General features: G+C 43.6%; 1 protein-coding gene across 1 annotated transcript in view; it reads left to right on the plus strand.

Moving 5' to 3' along the window:
- Positions 1-20,663, plus strand: part of LAP3 (leucine aminopeptidase 3) — a 31,003-nt gene extending 10,340 nt beyond the window's left edge. Inside the window, exons 7-13 of the mRNA XM_005554543.4 lie at positions 1,693-1,851; positions 8,306-8,430; positions 9,939-10,027; positions 11,351-11,453; positions 17,355-17,434; positions 19,502-19,611; positions 20,094-20,663. Of these exons, the coding sequence (XP_005554600.1) occupies positions 1,693-1,851; positions 8,306-8,430; positions 9,939-10,027; positions 11,351-11,453; positions 17,355-17,434; positions 19,502-19,611; positions 20,094-20,283 (856 nt within the window). The 3' untranslated portion in view covers positions 20,284-20,663. The remainder of the gene's footprint in view (positions 1-1,692; positions 1,852-8,305; positions 8,431-9,938; positions 10,028-11,350; positions 11,454-17,354; positions 17,435-19,501; positions 19,612-20,093) is intronic.
- The last annotated feature ends 1,851 nt before the right edge of the window (positions 20,664-22,514 follow it).

A 22,514-nucleotide genomic window follows, 5' to 3' on the forward strand; every position in this document is an offset into this window, starting at 1 on the left:
TTTTTAAAACTTTTATCTTCCAATTTTAAATTTTTTTCCCTTCGAAGTGTGCTGATCATCCCACCATGATGCAGTCCTAGTTTAATCATTTTAACAAGTGGCTGGCAAGTGCTGGAGGAGCATTCCTGGGCTGTGGTTATTACTGGTCTGTGAGAGGATAGGATTTCTTTCTTGGCCTAGTTACTGTGGCCAGAAATCAATACAAAGCCCTTTTGTGCTCCTAGCCTAGAAAGAAGAGCAATATGGCATCAGTTTTCTAGTTTGAACTAAGGACTGTTTCCATTCTGTTACCCCCCTAATCCTGTGTTTATCGAGTAAGAATTAATTAGTTTTCTCACTTAAATCAAAGATGCCTCAAGCTACAGTTGAAACTGTGAGAAACAGTATGTGACAACATTAAAGAGATAGAATTCAGCAGTTCTTTTTTTTTTTTTTTTTTTTTTTTTTTTGAGACAGAGAGTCTGGCTCTGTCGCCCAGGCTGGAGCGCAGTGGCTGGATCTCAGCTCACTGCAACTCCGCCTCCCAGGTTCACGCCATTCTCCTGCCTCAGCCTCCCGAGTAGCTGGGACTACAGGCACCCGCCACCTCGCCTGGCTAGTTTTTTGTATTTTTTAGTAGAGACGGGGTTTCACCATGTTAGCCAGGATGGTCTCGATCTCCTGACCTCGTGATCCACCCGTCTCGGCCTCCCAAAGTGCTGGGATTACAGGCTTGAGCCACCGCGCCGGGCCTCAGCAGTTCTTAAAAAGCGAATAAATAGGTTATTTTTTTCCAGTCATTGGAATATAGCTTTGGTTTGCTGTTTGTTGGTTGAATTTTTTTTTTTTTTTCATTTTTAGAAATAAAGCAATGGATCCCTTACCTATCTTTAAGCACTCTTTGTGGTCTCAGAGCCTATTCCTAATTTTATTTTTTTAAGAGACAGGGTGTTGCTATGTTGCCCAGGTTGAGTGCTGTGGCGAGATCGTGGCTCACTGCAGCCTTGACCTCTAGGGCTCAAGCGAGCCTCTTGTCTTAGCCTCCTCAATAGCTAGGACAGCAGGCATGCACCAACATGCCTGGCTAATTTTGTCTTTTTTTCTTTTTCTGTAGAGACCGAGTCTCAACTTGTTGCCTCAGCTGGTCTCAAATTTCTATGCTTAAATAATCCTCCTGCATTGGCCTCTAATTTCATCTTTATTATATCTTACCTTATTTGTTTTAGAGACAGTTTCACTTTTTTGCCCAGGCTGGTTTCGAACTCCTGAGCTGAAGCAGTTCTCTCACCTCAGCCTCCCAAAGTGCTGGGATTATAGGCATGAGCCACCGCACCCGGCCTTCTAACTTCATCTTTAAATTAAAATTGTAGAAATATCTGAGTAGATTGGAGGGAGGAAATTAATTATATAGACTATAGACTATTAGTTGACATTGTATTAGGTACCTTACATGACTTCTCTTAGTAACTCGATCATCTTGTGATGAAAGAGTTACAGACCTCATTTTATAGATGAGGAGATAGGCCTAGAATCAAGTGACTTGCCCAAGAATATACAGAAAGCAAATAATGGGACCTGATAATTGAAACCTTAATGTGTGTATACTTTAAGAGCTTGTATATTATACGTTTCCACACACTGTGATGAGCTTTTTCTGTTATTTTGAAATAAACCTAACAGTATATTTACTTTTTCCCTCTTTCGGCCCTATAGACCCAAGTCTTGGATTGAGGAACAGGCAATGGGATCATTCCTCAGTGTGGCCAAAGGATCTGATGAGCCCCCAGTCTTCTTGGAAATTCACTACAAAGGCAGCCCCAATGCAAACGAACCACCCCTGGTGTTTGTTGGGAAAGGAATTACCTTTGACAGGTATTTTTTATGGTGTCTGTGTTTTGTATTTTGGTGAATTATTTGTATGCAGTTAAATTACTTGGTGATAGGGGTTTTTTTGTTTGATTTTTGTTCTTCTTGTTGTTGTTGTTTTGTTTTTTTTTTGAGGCATAGTCTTACTCGTCACCCAGGCTAGAGTGCAGTGGCACGATCTCGGCTCACTGCAGCCTCCACCTCCCAGGCTGAAGCAATCCTTGCGCCTCAGCCTCCCAAAATGCTGAGATTACAAGCGTGAGCCACTGCGCCTGGCCGGTTTATAGTTTGATTTAAAAGCATGGTGTTTGGCTGAAGGTATATATTACTTTAAATTTATTATGCTACCACCTCTAAAATGCTTAGAATATGTTAGAGACTGTAAGGTATTTTGCATGTGTTAACCGTACCCCTGTGGGCTAGGTATTGTAGACATTCTACAGGTAAAGAAACCATGACTCAGAGTTTAAATAATTTGTTCAAAGTTTCATAACTAGAAGTGGAGTCAGAAGTCAAACTCAGGTGTGTTCTTTTTAAAAAAAAAATATAGAGATGAGTTCTTACTATGTTGCCCAGACTGGTCTTAAACTCCTGTCTCAAGCAGTCCTCCCACCTCAACCTCCCAAAGTGCTGGGGTTGTAGGTATGAGCCACTGTGCTCTGCCTAAAGTGTCTTCAGATTTTTCTGCTATGCACTTTGCTTGTCCTCCGTGGCTGTTAGAGATTCTCCACGAGGTTAGTGGTGATGCCCCTGTTTGGACTGTGCTATCTTCCCTTTGCTTGCTTCAGATGATCACTTCTTTTAGCTGACCAGTCTAGCTCCCATGAATCTGGTTCAACCATAAGTATTTCTTAGAGTTGGAAACTATGTCTGGTTATGTCAACCAAGGAGAGGCTGAACTGAGAAAGATGGTGGAGTTTGGTATTTCCCATGGGAAGCATTTGCCACCAAACACAAGTTTCAGGGATGCCAGTGAGTATGAGGCGTAAAATGGGCTGCTTAGCAAAAAATCTAGGTTAGAGAAACACATGAGGGGTTTCATCTTCGTTTTATTTGGTTAACTACAGGACTTCTCAGGGTACGGAACATAGCATTTTCTGTATTTCCTTTTGAAGGAACCCTGATTTCTGGGAATCACGTTACCTGCAGACTACTTTGGAAAATGCTGCTAGAGAACCATAAGATGTTGATGTTCCCTCGTACATTTTTGTGCCCTTTCTGGAACTCTTCTAGATGTAGGAAGCCCCTGTCATTGGCATAGCTTGCTGTCAGTGTGGTCTCCTTGTGTTAGCAGGTCAAAGTGCCTCTTGTGTCTCCCACCCCCTAGTTCACATTTTCTCCTTTAAAGCATTGATCTCCAAATGGTTTTCCTGGTATAGCCCATTGGTAAAAGATCTTAAGCACGTCCCTTTCAAAATATGCATGCTTTTTTATAAGTTACATGCATTATACTATTGTACTAAAATGTATATCATAAAAACAATACAGCAAATACAATTTAGAAAGTTAAACTGTTTTTTGTTTTTTTTTTTAGTAGAGACGAGGTCTCACTATGTTGCCCTGGCTGGTTTTGAACTTCTGAGCTCAAGCAATCTGCCTGCCTTGGCCTCCCAAAGTGGTGGGATTACAGGTGTGAGCCACCACACCCAGCCTAAACTTTTTTTTTTTTTTTTGGAGACGGAATCTCGCTCTGTTGTCCAGGCTAGAGTGCATTGGCATGGTCTCAGCTCACTGCAACCTCTGCCTCCCTGGTTCAAGCGATTCTCCTGCCTGAGCCACCCGAGTAGCTGGGATTACAGGGGCCTGCTACCATGCCCGGCTAATTTTTTTGTATTTTTAGTCCTGAGTAACTGGGATTACAGGTGTCTGCCACCACGCCTGGCTAATTTTTTTGTATTTTTAGTAGAGACGGGGTTTTACCGTGTTGGCCAGGCTGGTCTCAAACTCCTGACCTCATGATCCACCCACCCAAAGTGCTGGGATTACGGGTGTGAGCCACCACGCCTGGCCCTAAACTGTTTTTAAATGTCTTGCCAATTGTGACACAAATATTTTTATGCTAAGGGTGAAATTTATTGTTAATTTAAATACACATTTGCATTTTTTGTTGAGAATAAAAACAAAGAGGCCTAAACCCAAAGGCCTAAACCCAAAGCCGCCTTTGGGTTTAGAAAAGGCTTCCTTGCAGCAGTGTCAGTTTTAGTTGAAGATGGGAAGGATCAGGGGGAATTAGCCCAGCAGAGACTAGGGACAGGCATTCTAGTACAGGGAAACATGGTGAAGGCTGCAAGGTGGGAAGGAGCAGGGTAAATTCCTGGTATGGCAAGAGTACCGGTGTGCCTGCACACAAGAGCGTGATGGACAGAAGGGGCAAGATATGGCCAGAGAGGTACACAGAAGCTTGGTCGCTGCAGGCCTGTTTAGATTTTGGACTCTGCTCTAAGAACAGTTCGAAGTAACTGAAGGGTTTCCAGCAAATGGAATGACATGAGATTTATACATACAGTGAAATTCACCCTCTAAGTGAGCAGCTCAGTGAGTTTGAACAAATGCGTGCGCCCGGGTGGGTGCAGTGGCGTACATCTGTGATCTCAGCTACTTGGGAAGCTGAGGCAGGAGGATTACATGAGCCCAGGAGTTTAAGAGCAGCCTGTGCAACATAGTAAAACACCATCTTTAAATAAATAAATAGATTGATTGATTTTAAAAACCAAAAAACAAATGTATGCTCCTCTGCACTATTCACCACTGTCAGGAAAATACAACATTTTTATCATCCCCCGGAAGTTTCCTTCTGCCTTTTTGTAGTCATTCTCCCACTGCCTCTGCTCCAGACAGCCGATCATCTTTCTATTACTGCAGACTAGTTTTGCCTGTTCTGGAAATTCATATAAATGCAGTCTTTCATGTCTGGCTTCTTTCTTGCAGCATAGTATCTGGGGTTTATCTATGTTGTTGGTCATGTCAGTCATTCTTCCTTTTTATTGCTGAGTAGTGTTCCATTGTATGGAAATGCTAAATGTTGTTTACCCATTCTTCTGTTGGTGGAAATTTGTGTTGTTTCCAGTTTTAGGCTATTAGGAAGAAAGTTAAGAGCGTCTGTAAGCCTTTGTGTGGACGTGTTTTCCTTACTCTTGCGTAAATACCTAGGAAAACAGCCACTCTGTTGTATAATTGCGTGTTTAACTTTCAAGAAAACTACCAGACTTTTCCAAAGTGTTTACATTTTCACTTCTACCGTCAATGTACAAAGATTCTAATTGTTCTACACCTTCCTCAGTATTTGATATTGTCAGTCTTTATATTTCTAGCTGTACCAGTGAGTATACAGTCATCTCTCTTTGTGGTTTAATTTGCATTTCTCTAGTGACTAATGAAGTTGGTCATTTTTTATTTTTTTGTTTTTTATTTTTATTTTTTGAGACGGAGTCCCGCTCTGTCACCCAGGCTGGAGTGCACCTCCACCTCCTGGGTTCAAGCGATTCTCCTGCCTCAGCCTCCCGAGTAGCCGGGACTATAGGCACGCACCACCATGCCTGGCTAATTTTTGTATGTTTAGTAGAGATGGGTTTTCACCATGTTGGCCAGGCAGGTCTCAAACTCGTGACCTCAAGTGATCCACCCGCCCCAGCCTCCCAGAGTGCTGGGATACAGGCGTGAACCACCACACCCAGCCAAAGCTGGACATTTTTTAATGTGCTTATTGGACATTGGTATATCTTCTGTAGTAAGGTATTCAAATCTTTTGTCCCTTTTTGTAGGAGTGTTTGCTTTACAGAGTTTTAAGGTTTTAAAAATATATTTCATTTTAAGTGAGTTTTAGCTTTTGAGGCTATGATTCACTTTGAATCTTTGTATATGGTGTGAAAAGACGTGGTTTGTTTTTTGTCTTTTTTTTCCCTATGTGGATGTTCATTTATTTCAACACTGTTTGTTGAAAAGACTGTCCTTTCCCTACTGGACTATCTTGGCACCTTGGGTGGAAATCAGGTGTCCATATAATTGTAGGTCTGCCTCTGGACTCTGTATCCTTTCACCAGTGCCTGGAGACCAAGTATCTTGATTACTGCAGCTTTGAGTAGGCTTGAAATCTAGTCACATGAGTCCTCCAGCTTTGCTCTTCTTTTTCAGAATGACTTTGGCTATATCCTTTGCATTTTCATATACATTTTAGAATCTGCTTGGGTTTTTTGTTTGTTTGTTTTGTTTTGTTTTTTTTGAGACAGGGTCTCACTCTGTCGCCCAGGCTGGAGTGCAGTGGTGCAATGTCGGCCTGCTGCAGCCTCAACCTCCCTGGACTCAGGTGATCCTCTCACCTCAACCTCCCGAGTACCTGGGACTACAGATGCGCACCACTATGCCCAGCTAATTTTTGTATTTTTTATAGAGATGGAGTTTCGCCATGTTACCCAAGCTGGTCTCGAACTCCTGGGCTCAAGTGATCTGCCTGCCTCAGCCTCCCTAAGTGCTGGGATTACAGGCGTGAGCCACCACACTTGATGTATCTGCTTGTTTTTTCACACAACAAAACCTACTGAGAGTTTGATTGAGATAGATTTTGTGTGTGTGTAAAAATGTGCTGTCTTTGTGGTTAATGAAATGACAGTGGTGAGACTGATACAGAAAGACCCTTTAAGGAGACCTGACAAACGTCTAAATGACAGAGGGTGGTAGCATCAACGAGGGCGGCTGAGTAGAAAATAAGTGGGTGGATTTGAGAGAGACTGAAAAAGTGAGCAAAGCTGATTGCTGATCTTTAACTGGTGGCTGCCTTAGAACCACAGTCATAGGAATTAGAGAGCTGAACCTCCAGAAGAGGCCTGCAGATAAATGTGGCAGGTGGACAGAAGAAAAACTTCAAATGCAAAAGCGCGTCCCCTTTGTCCATGGGGTTTTCCCATGTATTTTTCTTGTTTGAGCCAGGGGATCATCTTTAATTATTGGTGAACATGCCCACCATCTAAGTAACAAGTGCTGCTGAGGTAAGTGAGAATTAGGACTTAATTTTGAAGGAAAGCAGCCTTCAGAGCAGCAGGCACACCTCTCTCCAGTGAGCCACCAGGGCACGTGAGCAGCAGATCTCAATTAGAACTCCGAGTCAAAGCCCCTGGCTCTGTGCTTGGCCTGGGAAGCATGTTGCTTCCGGACTCCTACAGACTGGAAGCAGAAAAGCCACTAACTAGTTAGAGGCCTCTTGGGGTCAGGTAGTTTGGTTTCTTGCTAATTGCAGCCTTATTCAGTTCTCATGTTGAAGTACTGTCTCTGAGCCGTTGGGCCTGTGCCTCATTCAGGTTGTATTCTGCCATCAGCAGGATAGAGCACACCTTGTGCAGTGTTGGAAGGAAATGTTAGCCCTCTGTCCTGTGGGTTTGAGAGACACGCTCCCAGTCGTCTATGAGCTCATCAGCTTTCCTTCACAGCTCATGACCTTCACGTTCCATCAGTTGATCAATTCATAAAATTTGCTGAAAAGACTATGTGGGTGTCAGGAGTTAATGAGATAATAAAGAGATGGAATTTGCACAGTGTTGATTTTATGATATAGTAATGTTTCCAGTGGCACTGTTTAAATTTCATTCAAGTAGAAATAAAATGAGCTAAAGGCCGGGCAAGGTGGCTGTAATCCCAGCACTTTGGGAGGCCGAGGTGGGCGGATTGTGAGGTCAGGAGATTGAGACCGTCCTGGCTAACATGGTGAAACCCCATCTCTATTAAAATACAAAAAATTAGCCGGGCGTGGTGGTGGGCGCCTGTAATCCCAGCTACTCGGGAGGCTGAGGGAGGAGAATGGCATGAACCTGGGAGGTGGAGCTTGCAGTGAGCCAAGGTCGTGCCACTGCACTCCAGCCTGGGCAACAGAGCGAGACTCCATCTCAAAAAAAAGAAAAAGAGCTAAGACACTCATCTATATTTCTGGAATTATTTTGTGTCTTTTATAAAGACTGTACTATCATCATTGAAAATGTTGAAATCAGATTCTAAATTTATCATCATTGAAAATGTTGAAATCAGATTCTAAATTTAGAAAATTGACTTGTTTTTGGCATATATGGTACTTTTATGTGGTGGTTAACTCTCAGTTTATGTCTTTTTTTTTTTTTTTCCTTGAGACAGAGTCTCGCTCTGTCACCCAGGCTGGAGTGCAGTGGTGCGATCTCGGCTCACTGCAACCTCCGCCTCCCAGGTTCAAGCGATTCTCCTTCCTCAGCCTCCCGAGTAGCTGGGACTACAGGCACGTGCCACCACACCTGGCTAATTTTTTGTGATTTTAACAGAGACAGGGTTTCACCGTGTTAGCCAGGCTGGTCTCGATTTCCTGATCTGGTGATCTGCCCGCCTCGGCCTCCCAAAGTGCTAGGATTACAGGCGTGAGCCACCGTGCCTGGCTGTACTTTTTAAATAAAGTAATTTTGGCCATCTTCTTTGCTATTAATATTGCACACTGTCTGTTTCCCCATAGTGGTGGTATCTCCATCAAGGCTTCTGCAAATATGGACCTCATGAGGGCTGACATGGGAGGAGCTGCAACTATATGCTCAGCCATCGTGTCTGCTGCAAAGCTCAATTTGCCCATTAATATTATAGGTAAGTGGGGCAAGGGATTACATCTCAGAGAGCTTCTGGATTCCAGCCAGGTGGGAGAACAGAAACAACAGATATGATTTCCCCTAATCTGAAAAGATAAGAAATGATTTTTAAATAGTCATCAAGCAGAAGCTGTTTAGCTCAGATAAGTGTTTTACTGTCTGAGCTGATTGAGCCGAATGTATCTTGCAGCCCGTGGGCTGTAACTGAAATTGATTTGTTTTACTTCTGCAAAAGGTGGTTAGCAGTCAGGGGCACATAATGTCAACTTTGTAGTTGACATTATGACATGTGCTTGGTAGCTGGGGTGGCAGGACATTGCTGGCTCATTGCCTCGTAGGATTGTGGCCGGTGAAATGGCACAACACACAGAAAGTGCCTAGGACAGAAAAAGTGCTCATTATGTGGCAGTTCTTAGTAGTGGAAGATACAAACTCCCAGGCACAGTGCTGGGAGTTTGTGTAATAGCATTGCTCATACTCATTTAAGAGCAGACGGGGAAGGAGGAGAGAGTCTTAGATTAAATAATGCCCAGAGTCATGTCCATTGCACAAGGAAGGTAGAACTGGAATCCAGGTCTGTCAGACATGCCCCTGTCCTTCACTATCATAGTCCTTTTATTTCCTGAACTATTTAAAAGTCAGTTGCAGACATCATGACATGTCCTCTAAGAAAAAGGACGTTCTATGTAATGACAAAACCATTATGTTTTCCAAGGATTAATACAGTAACCTAATTCAAGTTTCCAGTTGTGTAAAAAACATCCATTTTATTTATTTATACTTAGGGTTTTTTTTGTTTGTTTTTTTGGGTTTTTTTGAGACAGAGTTTTGCTCTTGTTGCCCAGGCTAGAGTGCAATGGCGCAATCTTGGCTAATCGTAACCTCCGCCTCCCGGGTTCAAGCAATTCTTCTGCCTCAGCCTCTTGAGTAGCTCGGACTACAGGCATATACCACCATGCCCAGCTAATTTTGTATTTTTAGTAGAGACCGGGTTTCTCCATGTTGGTCAGGCTGGTCTCGCACTCCTGACCTCAAGTGATCTGCCCGCCTTGGCCTCTCAAAATGCTGGGATTACAGGCATGAGCCACCGTGCCCGGCCTATATTTTGCTTTTGAATCCAGAAACTAATCAAGGAGCACACGTTGCCGTTGGTGCCATGTCCCTCTAGATTTCTTGAGTCTAGACCGTATTCCTATTTTCTTCCATGGCATTAGCAGTTTTGAAGGGTCAAGGCTTGTTTCATGATATTCTGCAATTTGTATTTATTTGAATTGCTTCTTCTTGATTAGAATCAAGTTAGACTTCTTTGGGAAGAATGCTACATGGCTGATGTGTACATCTTGTTGCTGACACATCATGTCAGTTGTGTCATTGGTGATGTTTGATCAGTGCGTTAAGGTGGCCTTTGTGTCTTGCTTCTCATGGCTCACAGGTGGCCTCTTGTCCCATGGATGGCATGTTTGGACCCAGCATGTATTGTGTGCTTTCATATATTCTTTCCAATAGGTCTGGCCCCTCTTTGTGAAAATATGCCCAGCGGCAAGGCCAACAAGCCAGGGGATGTTGTTAGAGCCAGGAACGGGAAGACCATCCAGGTTTGTAAATGTGAGACACAGCACTCCCCATCCGGCATTCCTCAGGAATCCCATGGTAGCCACATAACCATAGTTTGGATGGGTACAGAGACCCGGCACCATATTAGGGGAGGGTGCTTTCTTTAGTGCTGAGTAGGCTTTCTTTTCTTTTTCCTTTTCCTTTCCTGAAATGGGGTCTCGCCGTGTCACCCAGGCTGTAGTGCAGTGGCGTGATCATGGCTCACTACAGCCTTGACCCCCCCAGGCTCAGGTGATCCTCACACCTTAGCGTTCTGAGTAGCTGGGACCACAGGTGCATGCCACCATGCCTGGCTAATTTTTTGTAGAGACAGGGTTTTGCCATGTTGCCCAGGCTGGTCCCGAACTCCTAGACTCAAGCGATCTGCCCACCTTGGCCTCCCAAAGTGCAAGGATTACAGGTGTGAGCCACCTTTCCTGGCCCCTGAGTAGCTTTTCTTGTAAAGGCAGAAGTATCTCTTTTTGAAATTTTGAAGAATGTTTTTCCAGACGGATTGTTCCTCCCACTTCCTGTATGCTGTACACACACGTTTCGGTGAATTTGCCGCCAGCCCTGCAGAGTGTGGCAAAGCAGTAAAATTGTGAGCTATCTTCTGGATCTACCTGTGCTATGAGTGACTTTTTTCCATTTTAGCTGTTGAGGTGGAAAACGCTGTCCTACATCGTGGGCCCTGCACTCAAGGGGATGTGGCAGCAGGTCCTCCATGTGGCACATGCATGCGTGTGTGTACAAGCCACCCATAATGACTGGACCTCTATTTAAAAGAAGGGAATATAGTTAGGAAGTGTTACTGAAGTTGCAAGAGTTTTCATTTTTAGGATTGAGACTGCCATGTAGCTGTAGCTGCTTAAGCTCTTTAACCCCATTTGCAGAAATCTTTACATTTTTCCCCTTCTTGTTACAAAGTTATGGATAAAGTGGGCCAGACATTTTTCTATTTATTTTGGCTTCCAAAGTCATCAACCTCAGTCATCAGCTCTGGTACAGGGATTATTATATTATTATTAGTATTATTTTATTTTTAATTAGAGATGGGGTTTCACCATCTTGTCCAGGCTGGTGTCAAACTCCTGGGCTCAAGCTCTTTGCCCACCTCTGCCTCCCAAGGTGCTGGGGAATTATTAAATAATATTTGCTCTCCCAATTAGATATGTTCCTATTCTCATTGAAGTATATGAATGGTTTTGATAATGACACACGTCACAGTAGCTTTTTCCAACTTTTCTGTCGAACACTGTTGCAAGTGTCTAGTTTTCATATTCGTTACTCAAGCTGTTACCCTTTCTGTTTTTGACCCTCTGCAGGTTGATAACACTGATGCTGAGGGGAGGCTCATACTGGCTGATGCGCTCTGTTACGCACACACATTTAACCCGAAGGTCATCCTCAATGCTGCCACCTTAACAGGTCAGACCACGCACTTGCCTTGATTTTGTTTGAAGGAAGTCTTGTTTGTTGCATGGATTCACACACTATACTTGGGCGTTATTTTGCTAAAATTTGGCTTGGTCCATTGGCATTCAAAGAGCTTTCACCAGAGGAATTGTTCTGCAGTTGTAAAATGTTTTGAATATTAGGTTTGTTGTTTTAAAACATTCCAGGCTGTACCTTTTTTGTTTGTTTGTTTTTTGAGACAGAGTCTTACTCTGTCGTCCAGGCTAGAGTGCAGTGGCGTGATCTCAGCTCACTGCAATCTCTGCCTCCCGAGTTCAAGTGATTTTCCTGCCTCAGCCTCCCAAGTAGCTGGGATTACAGGTATGCGCCAACATACCCAGTGAATTTTTGTATTTTTAGTAGATACAGGGTTTTTGCCATGTTAGCCAGGCTGGTCTCGAACTCCTGACCTCAGGTGAACTACCTGCCTCGGCCTCCCAAAGTGCTGGGGTTACAGGCATAAGCCACTGCACCTGGCCTAATTTTTATATTTTAGTAGAGATGGGGTTTTTGCCACGTCAGCCAGGCTGGTCTTGAACTCCTGACCTCAGGTGATCTGCCCGCCTTGGCCTCCCAAAGTGCTGGGATTACAGGCGTGAGCCACCGTGTCCAGCCTGGGCTGTACCTTTAAACAAAGAAATAACAAGTGGGCCAGATGAACTCATCTAGAGTGACATCTAAAAATGATGTTAAGTGCTGGGAGCAGTGGCTCACGCCTGTAATCCGAACACTTTGGGAGGCCGAGATGGGCAGATCATGAGGTCAGGAGATCAAGACTATCCTGGCCAACATGGTAAAACCTTGTCTCTACTAAAAATACAAAAATTAGCTGGGTGTTGTGGCGCATGCCTGTAATCCCAGCTACTCAAGAGGCTGAGGCAGGAGAATCGCTTGAACCCAGGAGGCAGAAGTTGCACTGAGCCAAGATCGCACCACTGTACTCCAGCTTGGTGACAGAGCGAGACTCCCTCTCAAAAAAAAAAAAAAAATTAAATTAAATTTTAAAAAATGATGTTAAGAGATGGTTTCTGTTACAATTATCATTTGATACAGATCTGAAAAGATTAATGATAAATCCCCAAGTCAACAGCTTTCTTTTACTTTTTATAACTAATTGTAATGTATCTGATATCCTCTGAGCTTTCAGAGCTTTTTTTTTTTTTCCAACCCCCCACCGGAACTTTTTATACTTGACGTTATAAGGAAATAAAAACATTTTACAGGGTAGCAGGATCCTCATTTAACAAGTGACACAGTGTGAAGCCTGCGCTTTAAGGCCAGGCTCGGGTGGAACTCCCAGCTGTGCCACCTGCTAGTCAGTTAGCCAGGCAAGTTCTTTATCCCTTTTGAGCATTGGTAGCTGGGGACAATTCCATTTACCTGGAAGAGTTGTAAAGGCTGGAGGGAATTTTTAGAAAGCCTCTTTAATACAGGCTGTGACACCACCAGCCCTGGAGGGCCGGGAATAGATTCCTAAAGGGATGACTAATTTCTGAATCTTAAAGTCAGACTCTGCCACTTTTAAGATGAAAATTTAGATCATTTTTTATCCTTTGGTTTTATTCTTGCCCTGGTCATGTTGAGCCTTTACTTTGGTAGAAATCATGTTCCCTTTTATATGTAGGTCTAAAATAGTCCATAAGTCTAAGGACTAAGAGTTCTTTTTCAAAGCTGGTATTATGCTAAGAGTTCTTTTTCAAAGCTGGTATTATAGTGTTTCCATGGTTTTTGGTCTACCTATTCAGTTTAGCAAACACTTTAAGCTGAAAAGCAGAGCTTCTAGGGTGGGGGGTTGGGGGAGGCAGTGGTGGTGAAGCAGGTACCCCCTTACTGTAAATGAGGAATCACAGAGGATAGGTACATCAGATACATCAAGTTCTACAACTTAAACATAACCTTCATAATACCACTTGGGAAATACTTTTCCTAGGTGCTTAATAGCAGCATTCTACCCCACTTTTTTCTCAGTCTGAGGGATTGAGAAGGTGAGAAAGGCCCTAAGTAACCAAGGGTGACCTGGGTGTCCTTTCAGACCACACCGGGTGATGGTTCCCCAAATACTATAGAGCCCCTTCTGAGTTCCAGAAGCTAGGGTTCCAAGAGGAGAATAAGAACCAGTTTCTAAGCTTAGGCTCTTGATAGGAGGAAGTACACAGTCTTCAGAAATAGAAGACCTGATTTTAAAACTTGTTCTCACTTTTAATAACACATGACTTTGGACTAGGCTTTAGTTGTCTCATCCATAAAAGGGGTATAACAACACCTCGTTCACAGGAAGGATGCCTGCGAAGATTAAAGGAGACGATACAGGTTGATGTGCATGGCCCAGTACATCATAGGCACTGAACAGATGTTAGTGTCCTTTGAAAGGCAGGCCATACCCCAGATTGTAGGAACAGTGACATATTCGGGGATGGCCATCCAATCACGGTGCTTCTCTTCATTTTCTTAATGCATGGGCATAATTTAGTTTGGAATGACTGTGGTGCTATCCTCACTTTCCTTGGGGCTTTGATGTTTCTTCCAGACTATGAGCAATTCTGGTAACATCGATCAGTGAGCATCACAACACAGGGCTCCAAGTGTGCCTTGTGAAGGAAAATGGGAAGTATGCCTCTGCTACTAGTAGTTCTGAAATGGGTAGTGGTAATAATTCTGGAATTAGAGAAAATAAACTATTTAAATATACAATGAAATCATCTTTAGAGCCGTGTCCCAACTGGACCACCTTAAATATTTATGCCTGCCATTTTCTATTACTTTAAGAGAAGATGGCATGTTCTTTTTTGAGGGGATTGTTCATCTTTTCTGTGACAAATTTTAAAACTGATAGATGACTCTTAGGGGATTGACTGAAATATTTTGAGGACAAGTGAATAATCATGTAAAAAACCACTAACTTGAAAAAGTATTAATGGGTATGTATATATTGTCCCTCAGTATGCATGGGGGATTGGTTCTAGGATCCCCCCTCAGATGCCAAACCCACGATGCTCACATCCCTTATGTAAAATGGCATAGTATTTAAATATAACCTATGTACCTCCTCCAGTATACTTAAGTCATCTCTAGATTACGTATACTGCCTGATACAATATAAATGCTATGTAAATATTCATTACACTGTATTGTTTAGGGAATAATGACAAGAAAAAAGAGTCTGTGTGTGTTCAGTACCGATGCAGCCATCTCCCCCGCTTCCAAATATTTCCCGTCTGCATTTGGTTGACTCCATAGATGCAGAACACATGGATAACGGAGGGCTGACTAGTTAGTAGTATCTGCAAGTTTCAGTTTTCCTTGGGAGAGATGCTAATGAGCAGTTTCATGTAAAGACATGGTTAAGAATTTAAGGAGCAACTTGGACATACTTTGCATTACAGGGAGCAAATGCCACCTTGTGAAGACTGTAGATTTCCCCCAGTTTCAGTGCTGTCTCCTCTGACATTCCATATGCGTGTCCTGGTACTGATGGTGGTGGGTTCAGTGCTTGTCCTGGTACTGAAGGATAGTAAGGTTTGCTTTTCCTTTCAATACTTAACTCCTTTACGCCAGGCAGTGTGCTTTCTAGGCCCTAAGGATATGCATAGGAAGCAGACGTGTTCCTTGACTCAATGCTTACAGATGGGCCAGGCAAGTAACAAAGGAGACTGCGGAGAGCTAATACCACAACTAAAGGAGGCAGCACTAATGGCTGTACCTGATTGTCTCTTCTCAAGAGGATCTGCAAATCTGGATTTTTAAGTTGATTTTTAAAAAATATGCTAATTAGAAAAAAACTAAAGATGAAACAAGTAAATATGAATGCAGTGATAATAGATATCAAAGTCTTATAGCCATACTTAGATGTGATTAAAATTGCTGAAAAATTAGATTCCTCAATTCCAGTAGTATGTAAGTTATGATACCTCCATCCAGTGGACTATTTTTAAATCATTAAAAAGACTTTCAAACATTTGTTTATAAAAAAGGAATAATTTTTCCTTTTTTTTTTTTTTTTGAGACGGAGTCTCGCTCTGTTGCCCAGGCTGGAGTGCAGTGGCCGGATCTCAGCTCACTGCAACCTCTGCCTCCCAGGTTCAAGCCATTCTCCTGCCTCAGCCGCCCGAGTAACTGGGATTACAGGCATGCGCCACCACACCCGGATTTTTGTATATTTAGTAGAGACGGAGTTTCACTATATTGGTCAGGCTGGTCTCGAACTCCTGACCTCAAGTGATCCACCTGTCTCGGCCTCCCAAAATGCTGGGATTACAGGCATGAGCCACCGCGCCCAGCCAAAGAGGACTAGAATAAATTTTTAAAGCATAAAAGGAAGAACACAGTGGGCGCGATGGCTCACACCTGTAATCCCAGCACTTTCGGAGGCCAGGGCGGGCAGATCATGAGGATCTTGATCAGGAGATCAAGACCATCCTGGCTAACACGGTGAAACCCCCTCTCTACTAAAAATACCAAAAAAATTAGCCAGGCGTGGTGGCACGTGCCTGTAGTCCCAGCTACTCGGGAGGCTGAGGCAGGAGAGTGGCATGAACCCGGGAGGCGGAGGTTGCAGTGAGCCGAGATCGTACCACTGCACTCCAGCCTGGGCGACAGAGCAAGACTCTGCCTCAAAAAAGGAGGAACACACGCTTGAACACATAAGGATGGTCTTAAGTGTTTCTTATGAAAGTTTAGAAGTTGGGCTGGGCATGGTGGTTCACACCTGTAACCCTAGTGCCTTGGGAGGCTGACATGGGAGGGTTGCTTGAGCCCAGGAGTTCAAGACTAGCCTGAGCAACATGAGACCCCATCTATACAACAAGAAATAGTTGTTTTTTGTTTGTTTGTTTGTTTTGAGATGGAGTTTCGCTGAGGCTGGAGTGCAATGGTGTGATCTCGGCTCACTACAACCTCTGCCTCCCGGGTTCAAGCAATTCAAACGATTCTCCTGCCTCAGCCTCCTGAGTAGCTGGGATTACAGGCATGCGCCCCATCCCCGGCTAAGTTTGTATTTTTAGTAGAGACAGGGTTTCTCATGTTGGTCAGGGTGGTCTCAAACTCCCAACCAGGTGACCTGCCCGCCTCAGCCTCCCAAAGTGCTGGGATTACAGGCGTGAGGCATTGTGCCTGGCCTTTTTTTTTCTTTTTCTTTTTTTTGAGACAGAGTCTTACTCTGTCGCCCAGGCTAGAGTGCAATGGTGTGATCTCGACTCACTGCAACTTCTGCCTCCTGGGTTCAAATGATTCTCCCTGTCTCAGTCTCCCAAGTAGCTGGGATTACAGGTGCCCACTACCACGCCCGGCTAATTTTTGTATTTTTAGTAGAGACGGGGTTTCTCCATGTTGGCCAGGCTGGTCTTGAACACCTGACCTCAGGTGAGCTGCCCATGATGGGATTACAGGTGTGAGCCACCGTGCCCTGCCCAAAAAGAAATTTTTAATTAGCTGCGCATGGCGGCATGTACCTGTAATTAGAGCTACTCAGGAGGCTGAGGCAGAAGGATCACTTGAGCCCAGGAGTCTGAGGCTGCATGCAGTGAGCTCTGATCACACCACTACACTGCAGCCTGGGTGACAGTGAGACCTTTCTCAAAAAAAAGGTTTAGAGGTCTGGAAGGAAATGTCAAAAATAGGTAAGTTATCCCTACAATGCAATTATTGGTCAAATTCAGTAGGTTCCTTTTGTGCATTTCCTAATAATTTAAGTGAATTCTGGCTTGAAAAACATAACAATATGGTTAAGTATTTACAGGAAAGATTTTCTAAGCTTATCTATTTTTGAAAATGAGGAAGCCATTGAATAGGTTACGTGCTAAGGTTTCCGCCTGCGGGGTGGAGGAGCCCATTTTGCCTGGAGAGACCGCACTTGACCTGAGGGCTTGTGTTTTACAGGTGCCATGGATGTAGCTTTGGGGTCCGGTGCCACTGGGGTCTTTACCAATTCGTCCTGGCTTTGGAACAAACTCTTCGAGGTAGGAATAATATTTGTATATCTAAATTGTAGAGATGGTGAATAAATTATCCTAGCCTTAGAAGGATAGACTTCTTCAACCCTGTGTTAGAGATTTTTATGCTGCAGGTTTGCCTTTGAATTGAAAATGAACTGCAGCAATAAATTGAGTTCAGTGGCATCAGGTTTTCCACAAATGCTTCTAAAGGAGGGGATGATACCCCCTGCTCCCCTCCGGTAGCCTCAAGAGTCCTGTGAAAATGTCTCATGAACGCTGTGGTCATAGTTTAGAATCCCTGAGGTAGAAACGGCTTTGTGGAGCAGCGTTTGTGACTGCGTGTCGTGAGTCATGTAAGGGAGTTCACCCTGCAGCGATGAGGATGTCTTCAGACTCCTGTGCTCTGTGCCTCCCTCCATGACCCTTCACAGCCAGCCTCTTCCCAGCAGTCACCCCCATTTCCACACACACACACACACACACACACACACACACACCCCCTCACTTACTGCCATTGGTTTTCAACTGCCCACGCCACTGTTAGCCTAACTCAGCCTGTCTCTGTGACAGGCCAAGTGACTCTGGCCTCCTGACACCTGGTTCAGCTTCTGTGATAATCCTCTTGGGCTGCCTTCTCTGGTGATTCTCCTGTCCTTCTCTTCATCTATTCCCTTTGGCCGCCCTTTGGCTGGTGTTCAGTTCAAGGATATAGGATGTTTCTACTCTACACAGTCCTCACAGGGAAGCTCCAGCCAACACATGTGCCTGATGGCTCCCGTCTCTCTCCTGAGCCCCAGCCTCTGTGTACCCATGTGGTTGCTAGACAGCTCCAGCTGGCTGCTGACTCATTCAACTAGTAATTAATGGGAGCTTACCCTAAACTGCTTCCCCTTCATATATGTCATCATTCGTGAAGCCCAGTTTTCCCAGCTCTGCAATACTCAGCCCCATCATCTCCTTCCAGGCCGGGCCAGGAACCTCTCCTCTGGCCTCCCACATAACTGTTATCCCTCTCTTTCATGGCACCCACAACATTGTTGTTTTGACTTTTAAAAATCATTTAAGCTTTAAAAAAAAATCTCAGTTATATGTGCATAAATCAACAATCAGCAGCCCACAGTCTGTTTTCCAGAAGGCAGCCACTTTCAACCCTTGGCTGATTCATCTAGTATTTACTTACGTCTTAAAATAACAGCTTATATTGCCGCTTCTTGATTTTTCACTTTTAGGTCTTTGACTTTTTACCAGTGAGTTAAATAATCTGTTTATGTATCTGTTTCTCCTACTAGCCTGTAGGCCCTTGGGTGACTCATAGTAGTATTTCAGCATACCTGATGGTGCTCAATAGTTCAGTAAACGATGAATGAGTGAGTGGGTAAATGATGAATGAATGAATGTGGTCACTGTGTCTCAGGGTTTCAGCGATACAGGTCCAGTCATGTGTTTCTGTCACATTGAAGTGACCTGCCACGTAAGAACTCTTTCACCCTAATCAACCCACAAAGCCTGTAATTGTAGTTTGATGATTTTAGCAAAATGCCCTACAGATTTGTGAAATTGCTTCACAGCTTTCCTGCTTTCTTTTTATTATTTATTTGTTTGTTTATTTATTTATTTTTGAGACGGAGTCTCGCTCTGTCGCCAGGTTGGAGTGCCATGATGCGATCTTGGCTCACTGCAACCTCTGCCTCCTGGGTTCAAGCAATTCTCCTGCCTCAGCCTCAGAAGTAGCTGGGACTGCAGGTGCACACCACCACGCTCGGCTAATTTTTTGTATTTTTAGTAGAGACCACGTTTCACCATGTTGGCCAGGATGGTCTCGATCTTTTGACCTCATGATCCACCTGCTTCAGCCTCCCAAAGTGCTGGGATTACAGGTGTGAGCCACCGTGCCTGGCCTCCTGGTTTCTTTTATAGTTCTAAAATAAATCTTTTAATGAGTGGACACAATTCTGAATCCTATTTTATAGTTTCATGTTTTAGAGTAACAGGTTAGAACAACTCTTCCTTCATGCATTGAGCATGTTAATGCCATGAATTTCCCAGAACCGCCTCATCCACTCTTCCACCTGTCATACCTGTTTCTTCTAGGCCAGCATTGAAACAGGGGACCGTGTCTGGAGGATGCCTCTCTTCGAACATTATACAAGACAGGTTGTAGATTGCCAGCTTGCTGATGTTAACAACATTGGAAAATATAGGTATGTAAGATAAGCTAAATGTACATTTATACAATCATCCTTGATTGCCAGAATAGCTATTTTCAATTTTATCCCCTTATAAAAGGTTTAACTATTTAATATCCTTTCGGTGTAGTGCTTGTAAGCTTTTTAATGTCTTTTAAAAAGCTTTTTAAAGCTTTTTAATTTTCAAGTATATCTTCAACCAGGTCTCAAAATTTGCATGTTTCTAATCTAACAGTAATTTTAAGTAAATGGTAAGGGAAAGAGATGGAAAATACGGGAATTCATTACCATAGCAAAAAGGGATATGGAATGTATCCTTTACTGCTTAAAGCAATATCTGAAAGTAAATATTCTGAAAGTGATATGTGGGTTAGCATCTTAATAGGTCCTATAAGCTTGACTTTTGTTCTCTGGTTATAGAATGTACTTAACAAGAATGTGGGATCTCAGTGCACAGTTACATGGGGTTGTAAAGTGCTTTTTGTCTTTCTCTTCAGATCTGCGGGAGCCTGTACAGCTGCAGCATTCCTGAAAGAATTCGTGACTCATCCTAAGTGGGCACATTTAGACATAGCAGGCGTGATGACCAACAAAGATGAGGTTCCCTATCTCCGGAAAGGCATGACCGGGAGGCCCACAAGGACTCTCATCGAGTTCTTACTTCGTTTCAGTCAAGACAATGCTTAGTTCAGATACTCAAAAATGTCTTCGGTCTGTCTTAAATTGGACAGTTGAACTTAAAAGGTTTTTGAATAAATGGATGAAAATCTTTTAACGGAGACAGAGGATGGTATTTAAAAATGTAGAACACAATGAAATTTGTATGCCTTGAGTTTTTTTTCATTTTACACAAAGATTTATAAAGGTAAAGTTAATATCTTACTTGACAAGGATTTTTAAGATACTCTATAAATGATTAAAATTTTTAGAACTTCCTAATCACTTTTCAGAGTATATGTTTTTAATTGATAAGCAAAATTGTACCTCAGATTTGTGATGCTAGGAACATGAGCAAACTGAAAATTACTATGCACTTGTCAGAAACAATAAATCCATTTTGTGCCCTCTGGTGTGGCTCTGATATTTACTTACATATTGCTACAAACCCACTAACTTATTATTGGAATATCATTCGTCTTTGTAGCCATGTTATATGAACTGTGTAATTAAATTGGCACACAGTGGTCTATGTATTTTCTCAATGTTCCTCATCACTTAAAGTGGCCTGGCACATGATTTCCAAAATGAATCGGTCAGAATGATACTAGCTAACCATCGTTGACTTACCATCTGCCAGACACTGTCCTCAGTGTTTTCAGGTATTAAATTATTGAGTCTTACCCAATGAGACAGGTACTATTATTACCCTCATATGACAGATGAGGGAAACGAGGCACAAGAGAGGTTTAGTAACATGGCACTGATGTCACAGAGCAAGTAACTGGTAGCTCAAAGTTCAAGCCAGGTGGTCTGGCTGCTGCACTGGTACACCGCAATGCTCTTTTTCAGTTCAGTGACTTGAATGGATGTAGAATTTATCTGAAGTACTGAAGTAAGAAACATGACCACAGGCCAAGCACAGTGGCTAATGCCTGTAATCCCAGTATTCCGAGAGGCCAAGGCAGTAGGATTGCTTGAGGCCAGGAGTTTGAGACCAGTTTGGGCAACATAGTTAGACCCTTGTCTCTATTTTATGAAATTTTAAAAAGAAACAATTCAAGCCAGCAACACCGTGTTGATAAAAGAAATGATCATAAAAGGGACTGTCAGCTGAGCCCAGCTACTCTGGAGGCTGAGGTGGGAAGATTGCTTGAGCCTGGAGGTCAAGGCTGCAGTGAGCCCTGATCATGCCACTGCACTCCACCCTGGGTGAAAGAGCAATAACCTGTCTTGGGCCAGGCGCGGTGGCTCACACCTATAATCCCAGCACTTTGGGAGGCCGAGGCAGGCGGATCACAAGGTCAGGAGTTCAAGACCAGCCTGGCCAATATGGTGAAACCCCATCTCTACTAAAAATACAAAAGAAATTAGCCAGGCGTGGTGGCACATGCTTGTAATCCCAGCTACTAGGGAGACTGAGGCAGAGAATTGCTTGAACCTGGGAGGTGGATGTTGCAGTAAGCCAAGATCGCACCACTGCACTCCAGCTTGGGCGACAGAGCTAGACTCCATCTCAAACAAAAAACAAACCTGTTTCAAAAAGCAGGTGGGGAGGCAGGCGGATGCCGTGGTTCACACCTGTAATCTCAGCACTTTAGGAGGCCATGGCGGGAGGATAACTTGGAGCCCGGGAGTTTGAGACTACCCTGGGCAACATAGTGAGACCCTGTCTCTATAAAAAAATAATTTTAAGGCTGGGTGCAGTGGCTCACACATGTAATCCCAGCACTTAGGGAGGCCGAGGCGGGTGGATCACAAGGTCAGGAGACTGAGACCATCCTGGCCAACATGGTGAAACCCCATCTCTACTAAAAATACAAAAATTAGCTGGGCGCGGTGGTGCATACCTGTAATCCCAGCTACTCGGGAGGCTGAGGCAGGAGAATCGCTGGAGGCAGAGGTTGCAGTGAGCCAAGATTGTGCCACAGCACTCTAGCCTGGCAACAGCGAGACTTTATCTCTAAATAAATAAATAGGTCCCAGCTACTCAGAAGGCTGGGGCAGGAGGATTGCGTGAGCCCAGGAGTTTGAGGCTGCAGTGAGCTATGAGGGAGTTATGAGCCACTGTACTCTGGCTGGGGCAACAGACCAAGACCCCATCTCTTAAAAAAAAAAAAAAAAGACTGTCTATGGGTAAAACTGTTTGCTCACCTCCTGAGACTATAACCAATCAACATAATTCCATTGGTGCAGACTTAGAACAAAGCTCTCCTCTTTTACTTTTGTATCCGATGAATCAAATTAATCCATCAATGGGA

This window comes from Macaca fascicularis, chromosome 5, assembly GCF_037993035.2.
Source record: "Macaca fascicularis isolate 582-1 chromosome 5, T2T-MFA8v1.1".
Lineage (NCBI taxonomy): Eukaryota > Metazoa > Chordata > Mammalia > Primates > Cercopithecidae > Macaca > Macaca fascicularis.